This window comes from Eutrigla gurnardus, assembly GCF_963514095.1.
Source record: "Eutrigla gurnardus genome assembly, chromosome: 10".
In the NCBI taxonomy this organism is placed as follows: domain Eukaryota; kingdom Metazoa; phylum Chordata; class Actinopteri; order Perciformes; family Triglidae; genus Eutrigla; species Eutrigla gurnardus.
Genome location: NC_139924.1, coordinates 19,317,857 through 19,341,410, shown reverse-complemented (window position 1 = coordinate 19,341,410; position 23,554 = coordinate 19,317,857). Strand labels below are relative to the sequence as shown.

The window sequence follows — 23,554 nt, the reverse complement described above, 5'->3', positions numbered from 1 at the left end:
CACATAATGGCCGGCGCAAATGCAATTTCCTGGTGGGGGATATGTGTGTGTGTGTGTGTGTGTGTGTGTGTGTGTGTGTGTGTGTGTGTGTGTGTGTGTGTGTGTGTATCACTCAATCAACTCACAGCAAACACCCACCCTCACTGTCCCTCCACACCTCTGCTGAGGATGAGGCAATGAAACTTCTCGACACATGAATCCAGCGCTATGCGACACCGTCTGGGGTACAGTTCCGAATTAGCACACCGTCTTTGAAAGACAGACAGACAGACGGACAGACAGACAGACGGACAGACGAGTCCCCGGCTTGATATTTCAACATGACAAAGATGAAACTGTACACCGTGTCTTGGAATAGCCACCCCACTTAGCGGCACCAGCAACTCGATCCCCTCCTCACTTTCACTGGGGTCAAAAAGCCTCTCTCACCTTCTCTTTTTCTTTCTCACAAATCTCCCTGACACACACACACACACACACACACACACACACACACACACACACACACACACACACACACAGTTGGTTTTTAAATGGCCCGGCCCGGTGCGTAAAACTCTCGAAATAACCGTTGACACAATTTCCTCCGCCATTCAAATGCCACAGCTGCTGTTGTGTAAAAATAGTAGCGTCGTCTTGAGGTGTCTCACAAGAAATCGTTAAGTCAGATGTGAGGTGCTGATAGGTGATAAGACCTTGGAAACTGTATGGTGAATCACATGCCACCTACTAGCAAAGGCATGCAAAGTGGGGATAAAATAAAGCTGATATAAATGAAGCTGATACGACGCGGAATCTTTATATATATATACAAATATCTATACACAAATATATATATATATATATCCTTCAGCATGCGTATTCACGTTTTTAATTTCTTGTATTTGTATCACATGCTTTGCTTTCACGTTTAATGAATGCAGGTTAACAGTCGGCGTGGAGCAGGAAAGAGGCAGAACGCATTGGACGGAAATTAACCCATCGCTTTCGTCTGATGTTGATTTAGGTTTTCATCGGTTCAAGACTCGCTTGTAAACGGGCTCAGACCCTAATCGGACTGCAAACAATGAGTAGCACACATAAAAAGGAAGTCTTGGCCCAGACATCCACTGACTTCATCGGATCGGCATAATTCTGACGTCGTCAGATTGAAAGACCATCAATGGGGTTCAGAGACCGCCGTCGTCATGAAGTGCACCTCTTAATCACGGATATACAACTAATGGAAACAAAGAAGCCACTGTCTTCCAGACACTGCGTGAACAACGATCACCTCATGTTGAGTTAAAGACAAATGCTATTTGTTCACAGGTCTGAGAAGCCAACAATACTATTTGCACATTCATGGCATAGAGACAAGCACCGTAGCCAACCATGTTATGTCACCAGACTCTGGCACACGTAATAATGCATGTAAGTCAAACTGTATTGTTCATGGGGCCACACTTTCAGAAAGCTAAGGGATCAGGGGCCGGATTTTCTCTGACCCACTCCATCCCTTTATGGGCTCTAATTAACACCTTTTTTTGGGTCTTTTAATGCAGGAAACGATAGTTACATTTGTAACGCTTTCTTTTGGAGAAGGGATACGTGAGCTTAGTCCTGACTAAAACTAAACTGTACATATTTTAAGCATCCTGTGGCCTGGGCCTCTAGTGATGTTGAGGACTCGGCGGGTGAAACGCAAAACACGAGATATCTGCGGCGATGTGTTCAGGTGTGATGTGAGCAGATACTGACAGTGTGGCAGGAGGCTGCTCAGCCAGGTCTACGCAGACACAGAGAGCATGAGAGGGAAGGTGAACAGCTGGTTTAGGTCACAACCTGTAAAGCCACACAGCTGGAGCATCCAACAGGACAGGATCAAACACCATGGAGCAGAGTAAAGGCACACTACAGGATGGTTCAAAGGCAGGGTAGCCGGGAGGAGGCCAGGCCTCCTTCCACTGGACAGACACAGGGTTGTTTTGTACTTCTCACTATTTTGTACTTCTCTCTATTCTCTTCTCTCTAAATAAACAAATATTATGGGCTTGCATACACAGTTCCATAACAATTCAATCAAGAAACCACTAAGACGTTATTATCTCACAAACTGACATCAAATGTTTGATTATGAAATGATGAAAAATGGAAATATATGATGGCAAAATAAAGACCAACTGCTTCATTGCAGTCAGTCCAAACTCTACATTCAACAGGCAAATATAAATATCCAGCAACAACTGCAAGTCCAGCTTTGCTCCCACAGTACGATTATGCAAAACAGATCCGAAATATTCTGAAAATACCTCTTCCACGTTTAAAATTCTATTATATACATGCCTGATTAGTTAGCCAATTAAGTCGAGACAAGCGGCTCAGAGTCGACTTCGCTTCCAACACATGAAATAGCGGGTGCAGTCGGTTTGGACCTCCTGCTTCTTCCTCCAGGCATCAGTCGAAAAAAACCAACCCGAAGAACACCCGTGGAGGAGTGAAATAACTCTCTCCACCTGTTTCAATTCATTGTTTATCGGACCGACCCTTTGATGTTGGCATTTCAAAATAAAGAACACTCCACCTTGGCTGTCTATTAGTGCAATGCATGGTGTTTCACCCCACAAAAAACGCTTTCCACTGGCGGTGGGTTTTCACACATCAACTCTGTTGTGTCGGGAGACCGGCGAGGGATGGGCTACGAATAGACTCTAGCATCTGCCGGATGCGGGACTAAAACTAAACACGTACAAAGTGATGACAACTCGCGGCTTAAAGTGCCAACGTCTAACTCTACCTCTTCTTATTACACAGCCTGCGAGACTTCGCTCGGGATATATGGATTCAATATGGACCCAATAACATTCAATATAACCCCAAGATGCAGACTCTGCAGCTGAAATTATTCAGCTGTCATCAGGACTCCTATTAAATATAGAAGAAAGAAAAATATTTCTTATTAGTTTGAGCTGGGATACACAGTAACTGCAGAGCGGGGGGTGTGATGAAGTGGGGGATGAGTGTGACTTTCTTTGGTGATATCTGACAAACTCAAAGCTACAATGGATGTGAGAATAATCATCCACTTGTGTGTGTGGACCAGGATCCGTGCGTGCTTGTGTATCTGTGGGTGGTTCGGTGACACATTACCAAATCCATAAAGCTTTATCTGCGTGAGGAATTGGCTGCAATTCTCACTTTGTTGTCTTTGAATGAATGGGAAAGGAGTGTAAGTGGTCTCGCCAGCTGAACAAAAAGGCGATGCCGGTGTCACCGGAGGGAGAGTAAAGTGTTGCTATCACAGTGTGATCCAGCGAGGCTACCCAGAGCCATTTAGCCAACGAGAGGACAAGCACTGCAAGCCAAGCAGAAGAACTGCCTGGAGCAGGAGAGACAACTGTGTGTGTGTGTGTGTGTGTGTGTGTGTGTGTGTGTGTGTGTGTGTGTGTGTGTGTGTGTGTGTGTGTGTGTGTGTGTGTGTGTGTGAGTGTGTGTGTGTGTGTGTGTGTGTGTGTGTGTGTGTGTCTGTGCAGCATCGCTCCCTTGCGTGGATCCGACTGGAGTCCTGTGAGTTCACAAACGTGCTATAAGGCCTGCGATGACACAGACATTAACCTCAGACAGCACTGTATACCAGCATTGTATATTATTAACACAAGTTGGTGAACGGGGGGGGGGGGCGACTTGCTCTTAAGTTCTCCACCCTTGTCAGGCGATGTGCGAGGAGAAACTGGTGCATGAGCTGATGCTGAGCTGGCACTGACGCAAACAAAAGGTTTCTCTTCCTCCATCCAACCATCAATCCATCCGTCCATCCATCACCCTGCCTGTCCCCAGCTCTTTCTCTCTCTCCCTCGCCATCTCCAGACGCTTTCATCACGACACAGACCCATTTCGCACATCATTTTGCAGAAAAAGCATGCATGGGACGGACACGAATAAACCTCAGTTAGCACGTTATATGCCGCTTGTAGCGGTAACAGGAAAACACTTATGTAGTTTAAAACCTGCACGACAGTTTGGTTTCAGTGCAAGACGGAGGTATTTTGTGTCGGGCTCCGCATGGTTTCTTTTTCTCCCCGATGCTGCCATTAATCTGGCGTGGCACCGGCCATCTGTAGCTGACATCAGGAAATCACTGCTCACATGGCGTCTGTGTGTCTGCGTTCGTCTGTGTCACAGAAACGCTGCAGGGGGGAAGGAAACAGGATAGGCTCTCTTCCCTTGATGAAAGAAAAAAATCAACTTAAGAGTCATTTGCATACAAACTAGAGAAGCGCCGTGGTCAAACACTCTCAAAGGAGGGACTTTCATTCCTTCCTGGGGGAGGCATCGCGGCCTCGGCCATGAGTATGTCCACATTCGAAAGCTGGCTAGCCAATGTTATGAGTTGAAACTCGAAATGAAAACATTTTCTTTCACCCACTCAGTATAATTTACCAAAGGAACTCACATCCCTCTGTTTATTGCATTCAATGAGAACAAAGAAATGTCAGCAGCAGCATCAATATAGGGTGTTAATGTCATGTGTTTGCTTTGTGTCTGCCAAAAGAAAACGTGTGGCTTTATTGTAGCTCTGCTGTGTAATCGATAACTGCGACAACCTACTGCCTCACACACGCCTTTACCGCTGGATATGACAAAGGCAATGGCAGTGGAGGAACAGCTAATGCCTCTCTTTTTCTCCCTCCCGCTGTGCCTCTCTGCACAGGGGCAGCCTCGTTACCATTGAGGGCTGATAAATGGCCGACTTCACCCTCCTCCGCTTCCTTTTCATAAAGTAGGAAATAAAAGCCGCGGTGATGCCGAAACCCTCCCCACTGAGCACGCTGGGTCAATCTCATACCATTACAGTACATTCAGCCTGCCTGCTTCATTGCAGCCGGGAAGCAATAAAACATGAGATAGTGTTAATACGCGTTTGAATGAGACAACGCGACGCGAGCAATAACGCGCAGCAACACAAGCAACACTGCGTTCTCTACTCCAACACACACACACACACAACGGGTCATTAAAGTTCAGCTGGTGATTAATTAAATGAAATTTGATTTTCCGTCCATAACATCTAGCATGAAATACGACTCGGTGCCGTCCAGGTTAAGTGAGCCAACTCCCCGTTAAGTTGCCATCATAACCTTCTGCTCCCACTTGGATGAGGACATTACATCTGAAAGCTGATTCATGAAGGCAGCGTAAATCATTGGTATCTGTCACAGGCATATAAAAAAGAAATAAAAAAAATGATCCTAGCGAGCAAATATATTGCTGATAAAATATACGATTTGTGACACTATGAAGTGAAAACCAACGCAGTTTTATTCGTCTGGTAGAAGACGGCCACGGTAAAAGGACGAAAAAAAAAGTCTGCTCACACTATAGTGAGGACTGCTTATCTCTCGGACATCCTCGGGTCTTTAAAAGATTTACTAGGGGACTTCCAGAGCTTTTTGTTTTTCTTTGCCAGCACTTAGTTTCGGCCATAAAATATATTTTGAAATTTAGATTCAAATTTTGATAGCACTCTCGTGTGTGTACGGTAAATATGAATCTAGCCAGCTGTTGGTTATAAAGATGGTAAAACAATGGTATTAGGCTCTTTTTTATTGCAAGTATAGCTGGTAGGTTACTTTAAATAAAAAAAATTGTCAGCTATTGTCAGACATGCTGTTCCAGTATTGAGATGATTCATTAACTGAGGAAAGACAGGTATTCTCACAGTTAAACATAAGGTCAAACTGCACAAAGACATTCATGTCTGACCCATTTCTTCAAGGACCAGGCAGACGGCGGAAATAATGTCTGCGGCGGGAAAATGAAATGCATTCCATGTAGTTCCACCAGTTCTCTCTCTCTCTGCGTGGCATAGCCTCTGTGTTTGAATTTACAGCCAGGTTTGATTTCTTTTCCGAGGTGCCATGAACCACCCTGGGTTTCACTCAAGTCTGAGCTTTGTCTCTACACGCCAAATACTAATAGAGTTTACATCAAAGTATTCCCTCCCACTGTGACAGCCGAGCACATAGATACACTCACACTCTCGCCGCCCTGTTCTCAACCTACTGCCCTTTCCTCCCCTTTTTCTCTCCCTCTCTTTCTACTTCTCACCTGCAGCGGTGTTGGTAGCAGGCTGGAGTGTCACCTTGCTCTGTGCCCAGCGGCCTGTAGCTAGATGATGATTTATAGCCGAGGAAAGCAGGGGTTCGGGAGATGAAGTTGGTGGATGGCTAGGTTTGAAATCACTTGTGGCGGTGTATGAAAGCCATGATGAATGAATGTAGTCTCTGCACGCCAATCAAAAATAATCTCCCTCCAGCGTACAGTAGCTTTGAGATGCATCCAGAGGCTCTGCTTTGTCTTTCTTCTAATGACCCTTTTCCCCCCTCATTCTACTAGAATAAAGATGCACGGAGGGAGGTCGGCAGCTCGCTCTCCTTTAGATGGAAAAAGCCTGAAGATGTCCTCAAAAAACATTCATTTCAAAACTGCACAGAATCAGACATTAGTGTATGTTTTTTAATGCAGTTTATTCACATTTCAAAGAGAGAAGCCACAGCATCTTTGATTTAATGCCTGACAATGAACAATTGCAGCCCATTGTCTGCAAATCATTAAGGAAGCAAACATCTGTGATTGAAGAAAAAAAAAGAAGTCCGTCAGATGTTGATGTTGAAAAATGGGTTGTCTGAACAAAAAAAGGGCCCCATTCTTTATTGTTCTGCTGAAGACATTTGTCAGTAAGTATCGGTGCACAAAGAAACAAGTGTACGTGCGTCAAAAACATGATTACCGACATTAGAAATGTAGAGAGTAATAGTGAAGTCTTTCAACTGCTCTGGATTACCTGCAAGTGATAATATAATTACTCATTTAAATGCATATTTTTCGCTGATATAACAAGGAGCGCCTGCAGCAGATTCTTGTTTAGTATGCTAATATCCATGTATTTCAAATGAATAAAATCATACATATCAACGACGGCGGGGACCCCTGTGATGTTGCGACTCTCAGTAAGGAGCCGCTCCCCACGGCTCGCTGAATAACCAGAGTGGCACGCGGCATATAAAACAGCGTGTGTCTCCTGGACATTTACAGAAGTGACTGTGAAGAAGCATCAAAATGATCCAGCTGAACACACCTTATAGAGTTGCATTACATCTACAGATGGAACTGCAAATGGAAAATGGACTTGTAAACATGATACAAAACATTTTTTTTTTCTTATTTGAGTTGAATGTATTTTTTTGGCACACGGTCCCGGATATTTATACAGTCAGTGTTTCTTTTAAAACCTAACTAGAATATGTTGTTTATAGCGAATATGAGTTTAAATCATGTTAATATTGTTCCGTTTTATACGAGCCCGTCATCGTTCCTTGTGTATTTGCAACTTGAACCACAACAGCATGAGTGAGCAACTTGTTACGGCCAAAAGCGCCTTGCGACCAGTTGTCCATACTGTATGCATACTGTGTGACTCATACAGCAAGTCACACAGACAGACTGTGCTTTGCTCTCCTTCCGAGTCCGTTCATATGTCAGCGTTATCACAGCTCACAATTGTTGCTCTGCCATCTCTGGGCGAACATATAATTTGTGGTGCGAAACTGCAAATCTATTGATAAAAAGGTTTCCAAAATGACTTTCACTTATATTTCTTCAATTATTCCCAAACAACCAACCAGGAAAATGGAGGGCTATGGTTCTTGAACGATAAGTATCTCAAAACAAATCCCACAGAGCACACATGTAATTTATTTTGAATCAGTGTAGTACACCATCCTCCTGCAGAATAGACTACCTGGCGAATCAAATGTGTATAATATATATACACATACATACATACATATTATATTATATCTCCGCTGCTGAAAATAGTCTCCAACAAAAGCACAATTTAAACACTTTCCAAGATCTATGTCTTCAGTAGGAACTATAAGGTATTTATTGGCAAACTAACACATGGATTTTGGTGTTTTATGGGATCATTATGGGATGTATTAATTATTAAGAAGAGAAAATAAAGACTTATTCTTTAAATATAATGAATAATAAAAGTTCCAAAGTATGACCCATACTGTTTTATGCATGCACCGTATTAAGTTTAACAGCCCACATTTGTTTCTCTATAGCACTCCACTAATGTGCCGCACAGCATCAGTCTACACAACTGGCTCAGTTCAACTCTTATGAGCCCCATGGGCTTGGTTCTGGTTGGACTGTATCTCTACCAACAATTTGTTTTCACAATTGGCTCACAAATATGGTGAGAAATTGCAGTAAAATGCAATTTGCGGTTCAAGTTGGGGCCGGGAGAAGAAGCTGCATCAGTTCATTTTATTATTATTTTTTTTCTTTCATACTGTGTTGACTGTCCTATCCTCCATCAGGATATTTCCAAGCTCCACAACTGGCCCAGTTCCCTGCATGTGGCGACAATAGCGTCACCACGCAGTAATGAATCAAATTAAGTGGAATGTCAGCTAGGCTAACACAGCTCTCCTTCTCCTCTCAGCATGAAAAGGAATAGTTGCATGGCTCCAATTTGTCTCTCCCTGCCCTCACTGGCACATATTTTTGCGTTTCATCTAAAAATAAAAATGAATAAAATGATGCTACTGGCGAAGACATGGGTAGTAGAAGAGGGGGGAAATCCAATTGGAAATGTAAAATCTGTATTCATGTCTGTCTGTCAGGGAAGAGTGGGGCCTTACCTTTGGGTTTGATGTATGTGATAACATAAATTATATCCCAAGGGGGGCACCTCTACCTCTCTCTTGTCCCCCCCATCCTATGAAGATTAAAGTATGTAAAGGTGCTTGACGGGAGAGCAATAGTTTACAGTGACAGAAGAAAGAGAACGACACAGCAATATGCCAATGATATGGTGATGAGCAACACGGCAGAAAGTGTGCGAGGGAAAGACAGAGGAATGTTTCTGAATTAATTAATACACAGTAGCTTGTATGCAAGTGTGTATGAACGACAGCTCTTATGTGCTTTTGATATTCCAGAAAACAAAAGCTTTTGCATTTAAAGCAGCCAACTAAGGCCTCTGGATGTAGGAAGTAAAGGAACTTATTTGTTTTTTTTTATTATTAACCATTAGCCAACTTAAGGGTAGCAAATATTAGCACGGATCAATATGAGTCTCTCACACTGTTGTGATGGATAGAAAGTAAACCAAAATATGAAAAATGTATTTAAAAAAATCCTCTGTATGTAAAGCAATTATTGGCTTTTACCAAAGTCTGGTGTGGTTGTGTCACAAGGTTTGTAACTTGGTCTCGTCTTTTGTAAAATTGAAATATTTAACTGAACAATTTAGACGATGTGTATCTTGTGCTGCTTTCAATAAATTAATTGAATTTAAGTTTACAACATTAGATTTTCCATGTGCATTATTCTGCACAGTGAAAGTCAAATGTGAGGTAACAATAAGCAGAACGTGTATATGAGTGAGTGTATGAGGGCTTTAAAGAATGAAGATTAATAGCTGCGTCTCAGTAAAACCCAGGAAACCAGTAACACTGTATTAATACACTGAAAAGTCCATTGCATCATGTTTAAAATAGCCCATGTAAAGCTTGCCTATAAAGCATACTTACATACATGTGAGTATAATGCTGTGATGGAGGTTAAGAAAAAAGAGGAGAGCTCTACTGGTTTACTGTAATACAAACGTTCGAGGTCATAAGCAGGGGCTAAATCCTGGATAGAAAAATCTTATGATGTAAGGATGGGGGGGGGGGGGGGGGGAGCATAGAGAAGTGGTTGAGAGAGATAGCAAAGAAGAGTGAGAATGACAGAAAAAAGCACAAGAGTGAGATTATCCCTGGCCTTTCACTGTGGTTCTAATCCATACTTTACAATATTGTCACCCAGAGCGAGGAGATCATAAATCTGCCGTATGACACAGTCTATAGGAACACTTAGCAGACAAATGGACAGGAGGGAACAGAGGATATTACATTGCAGACCACGCTAACATGTCTCTCTCTCTAGATGGATAGATAAGTACGTTACTGTGTTTCCAAGGGTAACAAAGTGTAATACGCATGCATGAGCACACTTAACTCTATTCTGTTACAGAGAAACCATGACTTTTATTTGATTGTGTTGCCAAAATGTAACACCCTCCAAACAAAAGTGATGCTAATTCACGATGTGTTTTCTTCCACTGGCTGAGCTAATGAGATAATATCATATTTTTAAACACTTAAAGGAAGAGGGGTTTACCACCGCAACCACAGTCCCTGCTGCCACTGAAAGGCCATCCGCGAATAACCTCACTGTGAAGCTTTGCTCTCCTGCTTTCACATCCTCACCACGAGACTTGGTAACGTTAACGAAAACACGCAGCACGAGCCATTTCTAGGACTTTGTGAGAGAGATAGAGAGAGAGGGTCTATTTGCTTCGCCAAACCAAAAGGTGTATCCGATGTCTTGGGGGCGCGTAGAGAAGATGAATAAGAGTGGCGTGATAAAACCGGCTCTCTATATAGCAGGTAATCTGTCATCATCTCGTTTTTTTGTCATCTCCCTTCCCCTCGTTTTTTTTTTTTTGCTTTGAGGAACGAGTGATTGGTGTTCAGAAGATCAGAAGAAGGAAGGAGGGAATCTCAGAGGCTCTTAGAGAGGAGAATCAGGAGAGAGAGGGTGTGTGTTTGTGTGTGTTGGGATGAAGGATGCGCTGAGCGACTGATGACTGCTGTTTTTCCAAGACCCAGTTGCAGCTGGCCGGACTCCAAGCAGAATAGTTCACAAGAGAAATAAAACTGTACATCTGACACTTAAGTTTTTTAAAAGATTTCCGCTGATTCCCATGCTGCACTGCAAAAAAACAAAAAATCATTTCCTGTCGACCTGCAACACCACTGCTGCCTGGAGTCAGATATTTCCAAAGTGGATATTGTTTGAACGCTGTTTGACAGGTTGGATTCCTTGGCAGAGAGATCAGTTAAGAGACACAAGCACATCCACACACGCACACACACGCGCGCACACACACACACACACACACACACACACACACACGCACACGCACACGCACACGCACACGCACACACACACACACACACACACGCACACACACGAAGAAGGAAAACACTCCTGGGAAAATGCTGAGGGGTCTTTATGTCTGATAAGGTTCGCCTGGTGGTCACTTCAAAGCAGGAGATGAAGGAGTGGATAAAGAAGGAGCAAAGAGATGGAGGGGGAAAAAAGAAAGAAGGGGGAGGACGGATGGAGACGTGAGGCAGGATAAAAAGATGGGAGCAAGCGGAATGGAATGAACCAGAGGCTAAGCGTGGGTAAGATGAAAGAAACACGGTGAGGGATTACTCTGCAAAAAAAGAAAATACAAAAAGAGGGGAGAAATAGTTGCGTGGGAAGAAGAAAGGAAAGGGACAAAAATACAAGTTGTTCGTCCGAAGATGCTCGCACACACATCACACCTGTACAACTGGGCAGAGGAATCTGGATTTTCCGCTGGATTGGGAAACCGGGATCGCTGAGCAAGTCCCGAATAAAGCAGCAACTTTTTGCTGAGAGAGAATCCTCTGGCTCTTAATCCAGCAAGTCTCTGATGAGTATGTGGTAAAGCCTGCAGGCACGCACTAATACATATGGGAGATTGTTGGAATAACTCAACCACTCGTAGACAGTTAGCTACACATAGCTAGCTCCATCCAGAAACACTCCGCCTGAATAATTCACAGAGGTGTAAATAAAATATATCCAGTGGCCTTCACTTAAAAAAAAAAAAAAAATTAGAAAGAAGATAGCTGCCATGCTGAGTAATGACTTCTTCTTTGGCAGATGAGTTCAGATATGACATGCAAGTGGATGTGTACTGTAAAAAAAAAACCTTACCTCAAAATTCAGTTATTCACATTGATATTCAGGGATGGGGCCGTGTTGCTTGATTTAAAACAGAATATTACATTTATATCGCTTCCTTTGACATGTCACTAAAACATGGCATCTCTTCAAAGCTGCAAGAAAATCAGAACAGCGGTAATTGCAACGATGTTCAAAAATTGGCATTATGGAGAAACGACGAGCGGGAACCATTGTTATCCAGCAGTGGGTGCTAGGCAACGCGTTGCCTTCCTTTAATTGTCCGGGAACAACAGATGATAGCAGAACGTTTATTGCTGTTCTCCCGTGGTTAAGAGTGCAATATTTCCTGCATAATGCATGAGCGCCAGGATGTGGCCCAAATCATGGCCAAAACAAATGGCCTCATGATGAACGGGGCGGCAGGCTGGCAGTCACTCCTCGCATACATGACAGACTGCCAGACTAGCAGTAGATGGAAGATGGCAAGGACAAGAAATCAAAGCAGCACTCAGTCAGGAGAAGATGAATAGGCCACAGGTCTTTTTCATGTGTCCCACTGGTGCTATACGGCGGGAGCAATAGTGCGGTGAAGTCGTCAGCCCTCGCGCCAAAACTAGAATACAGACGAAGCTGAAATCAATACGGCCTGTTCCTCGCCGCCACTCCTGCGATTATGATAATCGCTCCGGGTGGTTGGAGCATGGATCGTGTCGTCCTGCTGGCTCTAAGGGCCCTGCTTCGTGGTTCGCGCACACACACACACACACACACACACACACACGCACACACACACACACAAATTACCTCCAAAAGGTCAGTCAATAATAAATCTCGTTTCCCCTGGCCACCCTTGTGTTTCTGAAATCATGCAATAATCGCTCTTGAATGGGTCTAATGGGATTGTGAATCTCCCCCACTTGCTGTGCACTAGCAGCCCATATAATCCTGCAATGCACATGTATGAAGTAAAGACAAATTACCCATGTTGCATGTGAAAACTCAGATACAACCTTTTCTCTCGTTCATGGAAAATAAAGCTGCTTTTCAAAGATATTAAGAATATATATATTTTTTTGTAGTCAGAATGAGACGCGTGCCACAGGATATTCTCCATCCAGTCCTTATTTTTTTTTTATTTCAGGACCCTGTTTTCATATCTTTGCACACCTCTCTCGGTCCAAATGCCAAGGTTGGGAAACTTAAAAGATGTTTCCTGGTTCAGCCCTTCGAGACTGACATCTAAGGACAGCTGCTCCCCCCTTCTTCCCTCCCCTCCCTCACCTATTTCACTCCTTGCCTTCCTCTCTCTGTCAATCACAGTCAAACTTTCCTCTCTAACTTTTCCTCTTCCTGCCCCCCCCCCCCCACCAACTCTCAGTGATCTCCTGCCCACCTGTTGTTTGTCCTTATAAAGTACTTCCACTCTCCTTGCCTTCATTTACTTAATTATGAATAATTGTTCCATTCCAATGGTTCAAGTGGGTAGGAAGGCAGTCTGTGTGTGTGTGTGTGTGTGTGTGTGTGTGTGTGTCATGCATCTCTTAGCTCCTATTACTCCGACACCACACTTTCTAAATTTGCCGCCTGACACTAACCACTGCCTCAGCCTCAGGGCCCGACCTCGCCCCCAATGTCTCCCTCACTTGACGCACACCTCCGGTTGGAGCTCGAAAGACACCTCGATGTGAAAATGGAACACGCTTAAAAAAAAACATTCCTCATCAGAAAATGATCCAAATCTAATTGTAACATTGTTTTGGATTGGAAATCTACTTAAATTGTTCAGAAGAGCTGCAAAAACATAACTTATACAAATATATGTATGTGGGGCGAATAGATTCGAGGTTTCAATAGATAGTAAAGACAGCAGCCCAGCCGCTGACCTTGTTAAGACAAACACATGGCTGTTGCAACTTTGTCATGGCCTATTTAATGGGAAGTCCATACCAAATTGTTTGCTACCCTTTGATCCCCTCACAGTTTATATCCTGCGAGTCTCCGGCGCGCGAAGGTGTGATGATTAATGATAGCCACGGTGTCGATAACGAGCAGCGGGACTTTCGCGTGCCCCTTTTTTTTCTCCCGTTCCTGCGGCATGGCATCTGCCCACCTTGCACATGCGTGAGACAGAAAGTAGTCCCATCCCTGGCTGGAGGGAAGAGCAGAGAGAGCTAATATATATATTATATTCTTGGCACGTCGGGAGAAAAGAACAGAAAAGAATGGAAGGGACTCGATTAGAATGGAAAGAAAATAATGGAATGGAATATAATTAATAGAAGTCAGTGTTAGATTCTGTGTTGTGCCACTAGCGAGAGTGAGAAAAATATAATACCACTGTCATGTCTTTAGGACAAATATGAATCTACCCCCAGCAGTCATTTAGCATAATAAAGAGAATGGAGATATGGGGAAACGGCCTGGCTTTGTTCAAAGGACACATAATCTGCCTACTAGCACCTCTACCGTCGCATTTTCTGTATCAACTCTCACCGCTCCTCTCATGGAGACCCCTGTGTATATTTCTTTGCTTCAAGTCTATTTTTGTTGCATTCAGCGAAGTGAATGCTGAAAGCTAAAATCACACACATACCCTGCTTTTTAACAACCATATCTACTGATTGATCAAGGCTCCCACTCCGTCTGTGAGCTCCCCTCAAAGGTGGGTGGGTAAATTAATAAAATCAGAACATAGGCCAAACACTGTTGATTTCTCTCCCGGGAGCCAAAGTGAACACTATTTCAGTCCAGTAAATTCCTGCTCTTTAGTCAGAGATGTGTGAGTGCTCTGAGAATCAGTCAGTTCCCCGCGAGGAGAAACCGAGAACAAAAGATCTACATGTTTCCTTGTCACGATTCCACATCATCTCATGTCCATGTGACCGACCGTCCTTGTGAAATGTACAACCGAGGCTTCACACGCCTTACTTACTTCTCACTTCCAATGGTAACTCCCCGGTGAAGCTTACGAGGTCACATCAGTCCCTGAATTGGACCAAAAATGGTGCTAATGCCCTCTTTCAGCAGTGAATTCCAGCTAATTACTGAACTTCAGATGTCCTTTGGACAGAGCCAGCTAGATGTTTCCTCCATCGCCAGTCTTGTGCCAAGAATAGTATAAGAGTGATATCAATATTCTAATCTGACATTTAACAAGAAAATAAATGAGTGTATGTTTCAAATTGCTATGGTATTTTTAAGTTTACTATCTGTGGATATATTTGTATTACTGCTTTTATTTCCTTACATGTCATTATATGATATGAGATATCCTGTGTTGTTGATACTGTCATGCGGAGCAAGGACAGGTTCGTTTAAACCAGACATCTGATCACACTAACCCCCTTCAATAAGTCCACGTGGTGTTTGTTTCAACTTTAATAGGATTAGCATATTATAGCATGCAGAGCTGCCAAAGTAACTTTAGGATGAGGTAAGAAGGCTGTGGGTTACTTGAGTGGTTGTGTATGGTAGGTATGATCTCATGTCACACATGGCGGTATGCCGTCTTTCTGAAGATTAGCGAGCTGCTTGGAAAGGTGCTAGTGTGTCGTTCCACTTGTACGGCACAGCCGTGACCTCTGGCAGCCTCATAAACAAAGGCTTTGGAAACTTTGCGTGTGTATTTGTGCGTGTGGAAAGGCGAGGTCGGAAGGTCAGCGGGAGTATGAGAGGGAGGGAAAGTGAGAGAGATGTGAGTGACAGACTGCCTGAACCGAGTTGTCCCGCGGCATTTTAACCTTCCACCGGAGCCATTAGGGCACGTCGGGGCACTGTGATGTCGCCTGTACTCACTGCAGCACCAATTTCCCAAGATGCATCGCGTCAGCACTAAAGTGCATGATTGCACTTCACAGAGCACAAGATCTTTGAGGTGTTTATTGCGGCAAACAAAGTAGTCAGCAAGTAGAAACTGGTACTTTTACAGGAGCTTGAACTCGTGAGATTCTTCGGTGTGGTAGTGGAAGTGTGCGTGTGAGTGTGTGTGTGACCCTTTGAAAACTGATTTGAGCAACCAGAGCTATGGATATGGCCCGTCTGTCTGAACGTGGCTATATACATGCTTTTATATTTTTACTGCAACTGTCTTTTGTCTGTCTCAGAGCTAAAGCCTCTTCAAATCTTCATCTCTGCAGCCGGACTCCTGAGCACAACAAAGAAGACGGATCACATATCCACCCTCAACATTATCCGACAGCGATGGTTGATCGTCCCAATGCTGAAAATGACACGTGTTTATGTTCTCTGTGAACGGATCCCTTCTTATCATCAATCAAATGACTCTTACAGAGTGCCAAAGTGGTGTAACATTAAGAAATCACACTGGAGGTAACTTTAGAGCTGGCAGATCGGAAAATACTCATATTAGTTGCTTTAAAAATAGTCATTTGTGTCATTTAGGAAGACACTGGTTATATTCCAGTAGAATTACAATACATTTTAACAATTAACTCGACTTATTTTCATGATTTGGCTTCTGCAAACTATGCCTTTGTGAACATTTAGGTTCTCACGTACCCGCTCTTCTTCAATCCTGCTTCAGTTCACCTCATTACATTCTTTAAATCTCATCTTAAAAGTCAACTTTTAACAACTTGCATTTCGGCAGTAGGTGCCCTTTGATGTGACGCTTCTCTCTTTTTTTCCACCCCTCTTTTTGAACAATGGGAGCCATCTCCACATCCCTTTACTCCTCCGTGCCTGCTGCCACCGTCTCCCGAACTTCATCCCTCCATTGTCCTCAGATCATATTATGAGAACTCTCATTACAGGGGTGGTAATAGACTCTTCGGCACTAAGATCCTCTTTATTATCCGTCAACTGTGGATTACATCTGTAAGCTGATTAGCCAGAGTTGTCTTTTCAGCATTTCAATTAGGAGCGTTTTTGAATAGTCAAGCATATTGCATGCCTTATATTCATTACTGACATTGTTAAGAGCCTTTGCTCTTTTTTTAGAGCGTTATGCTGTGCAATGTTAGAATACAAGTAATCCAAGGAATGCATTGCGGCAGTGATGTTAAAAGAGTTACAGGAGAATGACATCATGGAGGACTGCAATATTGGACAGGGAAATGGCTAAAAGGAGCTATTAACAGCAATCCAAAGCAATTTACAGGAGCTGTGAGGCATGCAGTTTTAGCATGAATGGCCCAGCTGGCAAACGCTACTGTCATACACACACACACACGGTGCCAAGACAAATAAATACGTCAAGGAGCATCATCATTAGCATTTAATTAAACCAAGAAAGTTGCTTCGAGGACAACTGTGTCTTAAGCCTCAAGATGCAGACCGATTAACACAAGATGATGTCTGTATCGGCTGGTTGAAGATATCTTTATCTGCTTCTATATAGCCTAACTGTCTGCTCTCAGAGGACTTTAAAATGGTAAGGACTGATCAAATTGTCAGTCTGAGTGGCGTAAAGAAAGCCGGGCTCTTTAGCTGCTGCTTTACAAAGCGGCAAAGTAAGTGCCCACCAGGCTATGAACACCTGCATGCTTAATCTCATGTCCCACATAGGGGACCTTATGTCTAGGTATGAGAGGGGAGGAAGCGGAAGTGGAGGAAATTGAGGGAGAAGAGCGGGTGGATGAGGTCGTGACGCCGAGTGCTAATGGATTTGGGTCAGATGACGAAGATATGATCTGCTCAGTGCCGTGTGGTTGTGTGTGTGTGTGGTTGTGCGCTCACATGTGCATGTGGAGTGCATGGTTTTGTGATGTCATTAGCAGTCGAGCCAAAATATGATGATCTCGGGGGTATTATCGGTATCTGTTTAAGGTATTGGGCTTTGTCAAATACCCACTTGACACAGGAGTCACCACCGTGTTTTATCATTCCGTCTCTGTCTGACTCTCGCTTTTGCACACACACTCCCCTAATCCAGTCAGTCATTGTTAATCCAGCTGTACGCGCGCACAGAGATGTGCTGAACATGGCTGACAACCGTGTCACTGAGGCGCGGCCGTCATACCTGTCCGTGCTTTGGTTTGCTATCCCTCTCGTTGTTGTGGCTGCGAGTCCCTCATGGGCTCACACACACACACAGTGCATCTAAATCCACAATAAACCTTGCACTATCCTTCACATTATAGCACACTGTCTCTCTATGGGTATCGCCAATGTCATAATTACATGCATCTTTGCTCTGGGTGAAGTGTCGTTGTCATGTTCTCGCTTGTATTCATCTGACGAGGAGCTCAGCCTCACGAGGAGCGTCGGCGTGAGGGAAGAGGGCAGGAAATAAGCGATGCAGTCACACTTTCTGCAGCAGTCATGTACCGTTTTCCGGAGAACAACTGCAGCGGAGCAGCTGAGAGTCAAGTGCCTTTTCCCCGGGCACCTTAGTGGTACTTGTAGAAGATGAGAGCCATTCATATTTCAAATGAGATTTTCTAAGCAAGCTGACTTTTATTTGCCCTTCTTTTTTGCAGTTTTTGCCATTTCACTCACAAGTTCCTTTGTCTAACATCCAAAATACAATTGCATTTTTTTTAATAATAGTTATATATTACTCACAAGCAGATTCACATCCCAAAATAATTTTCAGATCAAAAAGTGTATTACAGAATCAAATACTGTGATCAACGTTTCATCCCTGTTGTGAAATCGTTTGCTTTCAGTGTCTCTGATCAACGAGCTCCTGTTTAATGTTCAAACGGCTGCATTGGTGTTGTGAAGCAGTTTGAATGACAGTCAACGACATTCGACTTTTAGTGGGCAGCATGGCCAGCACTCCTGGAGCCGGTCAAACCAGCTGTTTGGTTAGTAGATTTACCAAAACGGTGATTTTAGGGTGTTATTTTACAGCTTGTGACACCGCATTGACTTCCTGTTTACATAGGTAGTGATGGCTTTTGATTGGATGGCACTACAGATGTTTCCTGGCAACGGATTTACACATTAGCCGAGACATGTCTTGAGTTTGAATGGGGCTGACCCATTTCAGTTAATCACTAGTTTGAAACTAACTTGTGGCTACTAAGAACTTAGGAAGGACTTAACACACAAAACTCAGCGGTGGATTTACGAACAGCTAGTGCACTATTGCTGGAAAAATGCACACACATATATATGTAGTGAAGCTCCGTATATTCTTATTGATTTCAGAGGGTATAGTATGTGTTCATGATGTCCAGATTAGGACTTGACAGGTCGATGGCATGGGCGTTTGTGTGAATGAGGGAGATGGATAGATAGGAAGCAATCAATCAAAAGAAGATGCGAGGAAAGGGGAAGAAATTAAGACCCCATGAGAAAGATATAGCAGTCCGATTGAGATTGACTGGAGGAAGGAGATGGAGGGTGATGGAGATTTAGACCCTGAATATGAGAAGAGAGGCATCCCAATTACAGTAAAAGATGTGGCTGCAAGGATCATAAAATATAGAGATAACAAGAAGAGGAAATGCATTAGAAAATAAACTGGAGCGACTGATAGAGGGAGAGATACCGAGCATTAAAACGTAGTAGAGGAGACAGCAGATGGTGGGGATTATTCTGGACTAAAATACTCTGGGATCTACACAGGGAAGGCCACAGACATAAACCGTTACAGACTCCATCTGCCAGAAATAGACCAAAAAAGAGCTGTAGGCCCACCGTCGGCACAATGATCAAATGCTGCCTCAATGGCAAAACCCAAAACAGTCATCCTAAACAACACAACAAGTACTTTGTCAAATCTCAGGGGAGATGAAATGCTGATGTTCCGTTATTCTCCAGTGAAGTCAGTTGGGAGAGATGGTGGCTACATGTATGGTCCGTGCAAAAAATAGACACAGCATGAGACATTTTAACGACATATAACGACAACAACTTAGCGTAGCAAGCATCCCCATCTCTCAGATGGCATTTATGAGACACATAATAGCTGACATAAACGCGTGCTGGTTGCATTCTTTTATTGCAGCAGGTGCTTTGTGTGCTGGAGTAATTTCAGCGTGTGTGTGTGTGTGTGTGTATGTGTGTGATTATGACTGATACCATAAGACACCCCTAATCCACATTTTATGTCCGCCACGATTAGGATCACGGGCTACGCTAACTATCTGCGTGAGTGTGCAGAGAAAAAGACAAACTGGCCCACAAATGAATGCCAGTAATGCCTCTATATCCACACACATACCCACATCTAACTGCAGAAACAGTCTAATGCCAGTCAAATAATCCTGTCTCGATCATGCAGAGAAGAAACAAAAAAAGAAGAGTGGAGAAAGTGCAAAAAGATGCTTCTATAAACTGAAGAGTTTTGTTTTACCTTTCCCCGTGTGTAGATCAAACCGTGAACCTGCAAAGAAAAGAAGAAAACTTCATTATTATTGTATTCTAAGGGAACATAAGCAGATCATACAGTGTGCTGCTGCACTGATGAAGCAATTAAAACAAAAAACAAAAAAATCAACATTAGCATCTCTCTGCTGGCAGACAGAGCCCACACCACGCTCAGTTCCTGTCAGTGTGTTTTCTCAATACTCCTTTCTATTTGCCCATCGAGCCGCGTCACTCAAGACTTTGTGTTCCTGCAACAGCAAGTATTTGTTCACGACGTTCTAGTCTCAGCGTTGGTGTCGGCACGGCAAACGTATTGATTCATTCTATGTATGTTTTAAAGAGAGAGGGGCCATGTGTGTGTGTGTGTGTGTTATTGACTTATTATCTACCATGTCAGGGGAAAGTTAATTAAATCCTTCCCTGGCATTGAGCATAAAGTAATTATTGTGCAGGGGTGCATGTCCACAAAAAGAAGTCAGCATCCACATGTGCTAAGTGCGTCACGTGCACACACACACATATCGCGTGCACTTCTGTAACACACACAACGCGATTGAAAACTGGCACCAAATGAGCATTTATTCAAAAACATCGGACATCTTTCTGTCACCGATAGCTGCTTCCCAATTGCACAGTCGCCCAAACTAAATATCTCTCTCTCTGCCAGGCATAATAAAATCAGGTGACAGCTGGATGTGCCTCCGTTCATTGACTTGCGTCTGACAGACTGCCAGAATCATCTTACTGCTATCATCATTACAATTGGCAGCAATCAACCTATTTGACTTCACCAGCGTGATGGCAGCAACAATGATTCTTACATTTCACTGGTGTGAAAGAAACATTTCTGTTTTAGATGATTGGGGGTGCAGAGATATATTGTTAAAGTGAAAAATGTGATTAATTATTTCAGCGCTGCGCCACGAGGTTTAGTAATGCTTACTGGCCACAGAGGACATGACAGAAAATACTTTGTAGATTTGTTTGCATCTTCATGTTGATACATAATAAATAATGGATTCACTGGGAATTCGAATGAATGTTTTATACGCCTACCAGTGCCAAACCGTGCCCACCAACGCTGCCAGTAGCAGGATACGCAACAACATTTTCTCCCAAATTCCCTGAAGCACTCGACCCTAATTTACCGGTTTCCAGTCTGAAGCCGATCCACTGGAGCCAACCGACCCGTGTCTGCTGGAGCTAGATATCAAGCTCCTGCCTGATAACTAGATCTGCTCAAGTGTCAATCGCAGGTTTTGGGGATTCATCATTAACGTAATGGTTAGCAGCCAATGGTTAGCATTGCCATGATTTTGTATGCCAGGAAAAACATTTTTTTTCATAAAAATATATACATTTTTTGAACAACTGGTCTCCTATTTCATGCAAAACACTGCATCATTGTTGCTCCACTTATAGGATTATAAAAAGGGTAGCCGCTGGCAGTTATGATGTGTCCCGAGTCGAAAACCTTTCACTCTCTCATGCTGAACAGAGACCACCCAGACGTTAGGAGGCCTGGAAACAACGGGAAACTGCTGTGGCATACAAATAAGCTCTCAATTGGTTTCGGACACACACAAACACACACACACTTGCATGCCAATGATCTTCATGTGCAAGTTCATGTCTGGGGTTTTTCATCCAAAAGAATGTGTACAAAATATATTCTTCCACAAGATTAAATATCCTTTAGCCCCCTGGTGTGTTTACCCGATTGACAATATTACAACATTATCTTGGAAACATATGCACTCACTCAATGGAAAATCCTATTCCACCCCCTTCATGTGTGACAAGATCAAATTCAACAGCAACAGGCCAAACTCACTAGAAAAATGCTTGTTTCAGTAAACCCGCGTTTACAAATTTGATTCCGTGTAAACTAACGGTTCTCAAGGATGCATTCGGTGGTAAAAAAAACAAAACAGAGAGGAATAATGGCCCATATTTTCAGCATGAGCCGGCTGCGCGGGCAGAGGTGTGAGACTGACGCTTCGCCCGGCTGATCCTTTTCCTGCCTCTGATGTTCGCGGGCCCATCAGCAGCGGGCCTTCACACTTAGTGCGGCCAAAGTGTTCCGCACTTGGAGACGGAGAGGAGCGATCATCTTCATCGGTTGTTAAGCGGCGGTGCCTGACCACCCTCATTCAGATAGGTCTGCCAGCTGGAGCAAAGGCTCATGGGAAACCGGGAGGGGTGCGCAGAAATAACAAGTGCTGCTCAAGCTGTTATTTTGACGCCTTGTGTCTGACATAAAGGAGATGTCCTCGCCTCGAATGACCTGGTTGGAACAGTACTGCACGACCACTGGGAATATATATAATATTTTATAGAGCGGCCAAGAAGAAAAGAGCCAAAATAAGCATTCCACATATGAGCAACAGAGTATAATTACTCTTGATCTGAATGCCACCAGGCTCCGTCTTTCCTTTCCTCTAAAACGGTGTGATAAGTCACTGCATGAGTCTACTCCAAGCAGGTTGAATTTAATCTCAACCTCCGAAGCACATAACAGGGAATTTCAAACCATTACCCAAGCTCAACAATTGGCGTTGGCTGCCAAGCACTTTCAAGGGAATGTCAGTTTCCATGGAGACCAAGCCACCCCAACTGTAGCCTCTCTCACCACAAGTAAAAAAAAAAATAATGGTATAAACCCATTGATGGGCACATATCGCAAAACTCTGTAATTGTCTCTTGTGTACTGTCTCACCCTTCTTTCTCAGCCCGACATCAATGTTTGTGTTAATCTGTAAGTCTTTGTTCTCAGTTCAAACATCTGCCTCGCCGTTTGCCCCCGTCAGTAATTGCTAATTTGCAGTTCCTTTGGCATTTTCCCTCAGTCTCCCTCGGCCTTTCGTGGGAATAAATGGAAAGACGTATACATTTTACAGAAAGCATCGTGACTAATAAACCCAGTCAGCAGGATTGGTGCTCAGTTGATGGCAGATTATTATTCAAGAAATAAAAAGTAGCTCTGACTGTGGTTGTGCTTCGCTGTTTATAACTATTACAATACATTTTGAACTATTAATAATGGATTCTCATCACTCTCATCAACAGCCCAGTTTTCACAGAAAGCAGTTCTATAAACCTGCTGTATATTTCCTGCTCAGAACTGACCATTTAGCAACTAGCTGGTGAAAATAGCAGGGCTGTTGTTGCTTAAGAAACATTTATGGACGTTTATGGACACCAAAATTGAGGGAAACAATTCAAAATCAGTCTTCCTCTCACCAGAGGGCCACCTTTCCAAATTAAAGTTAATGTTGCTGGATGTGTAAATATAGACCAACTTAAATGGTGATGATATAGTACGTCCAGGATGTACAGGAGACAGTAACAGCGATGCCACCTCTTCCAGATGCTGAACAAACAGATGTGGAATGTGGGCTCCTTGTGTCGTGTAGTACTTGTGTCTTCATTTAGGGAGGGGCTGTACACA

At 43.4% G+C, this 23,554-nt stretch overlaps 1 protein-coding gene across 3 annotated transcripts in view; it reads right to left on the bottom strand.

Annotated features, from left to right (window-relative positions):
- Positions 1 to 23,554, bottom strand: part of igsf11 (immunoglobulin superfamily member 11) — a 78,826-nt gene that overhangs the window by 36,741 nt on the left and 18,531 nt on the right. For 2 of the 3 annotated variants that reach the window (XM_084018829.1, XM_084018830.1), the window contains exon 2: positions 20,090 to 20,119. In XM_084018829.1, coding sequence (XP_083874955.1) covers positions 20,090 to 20,119 — 30 coding nt within the window. Of the gene's footprint in view, positions 1 to 138; positions 160 to 20,089; positions 20,120 to 23,554 lie in introns of those variants that run through there. The other variant, XM_084018832.1, reaches the window with a different exon arrangement.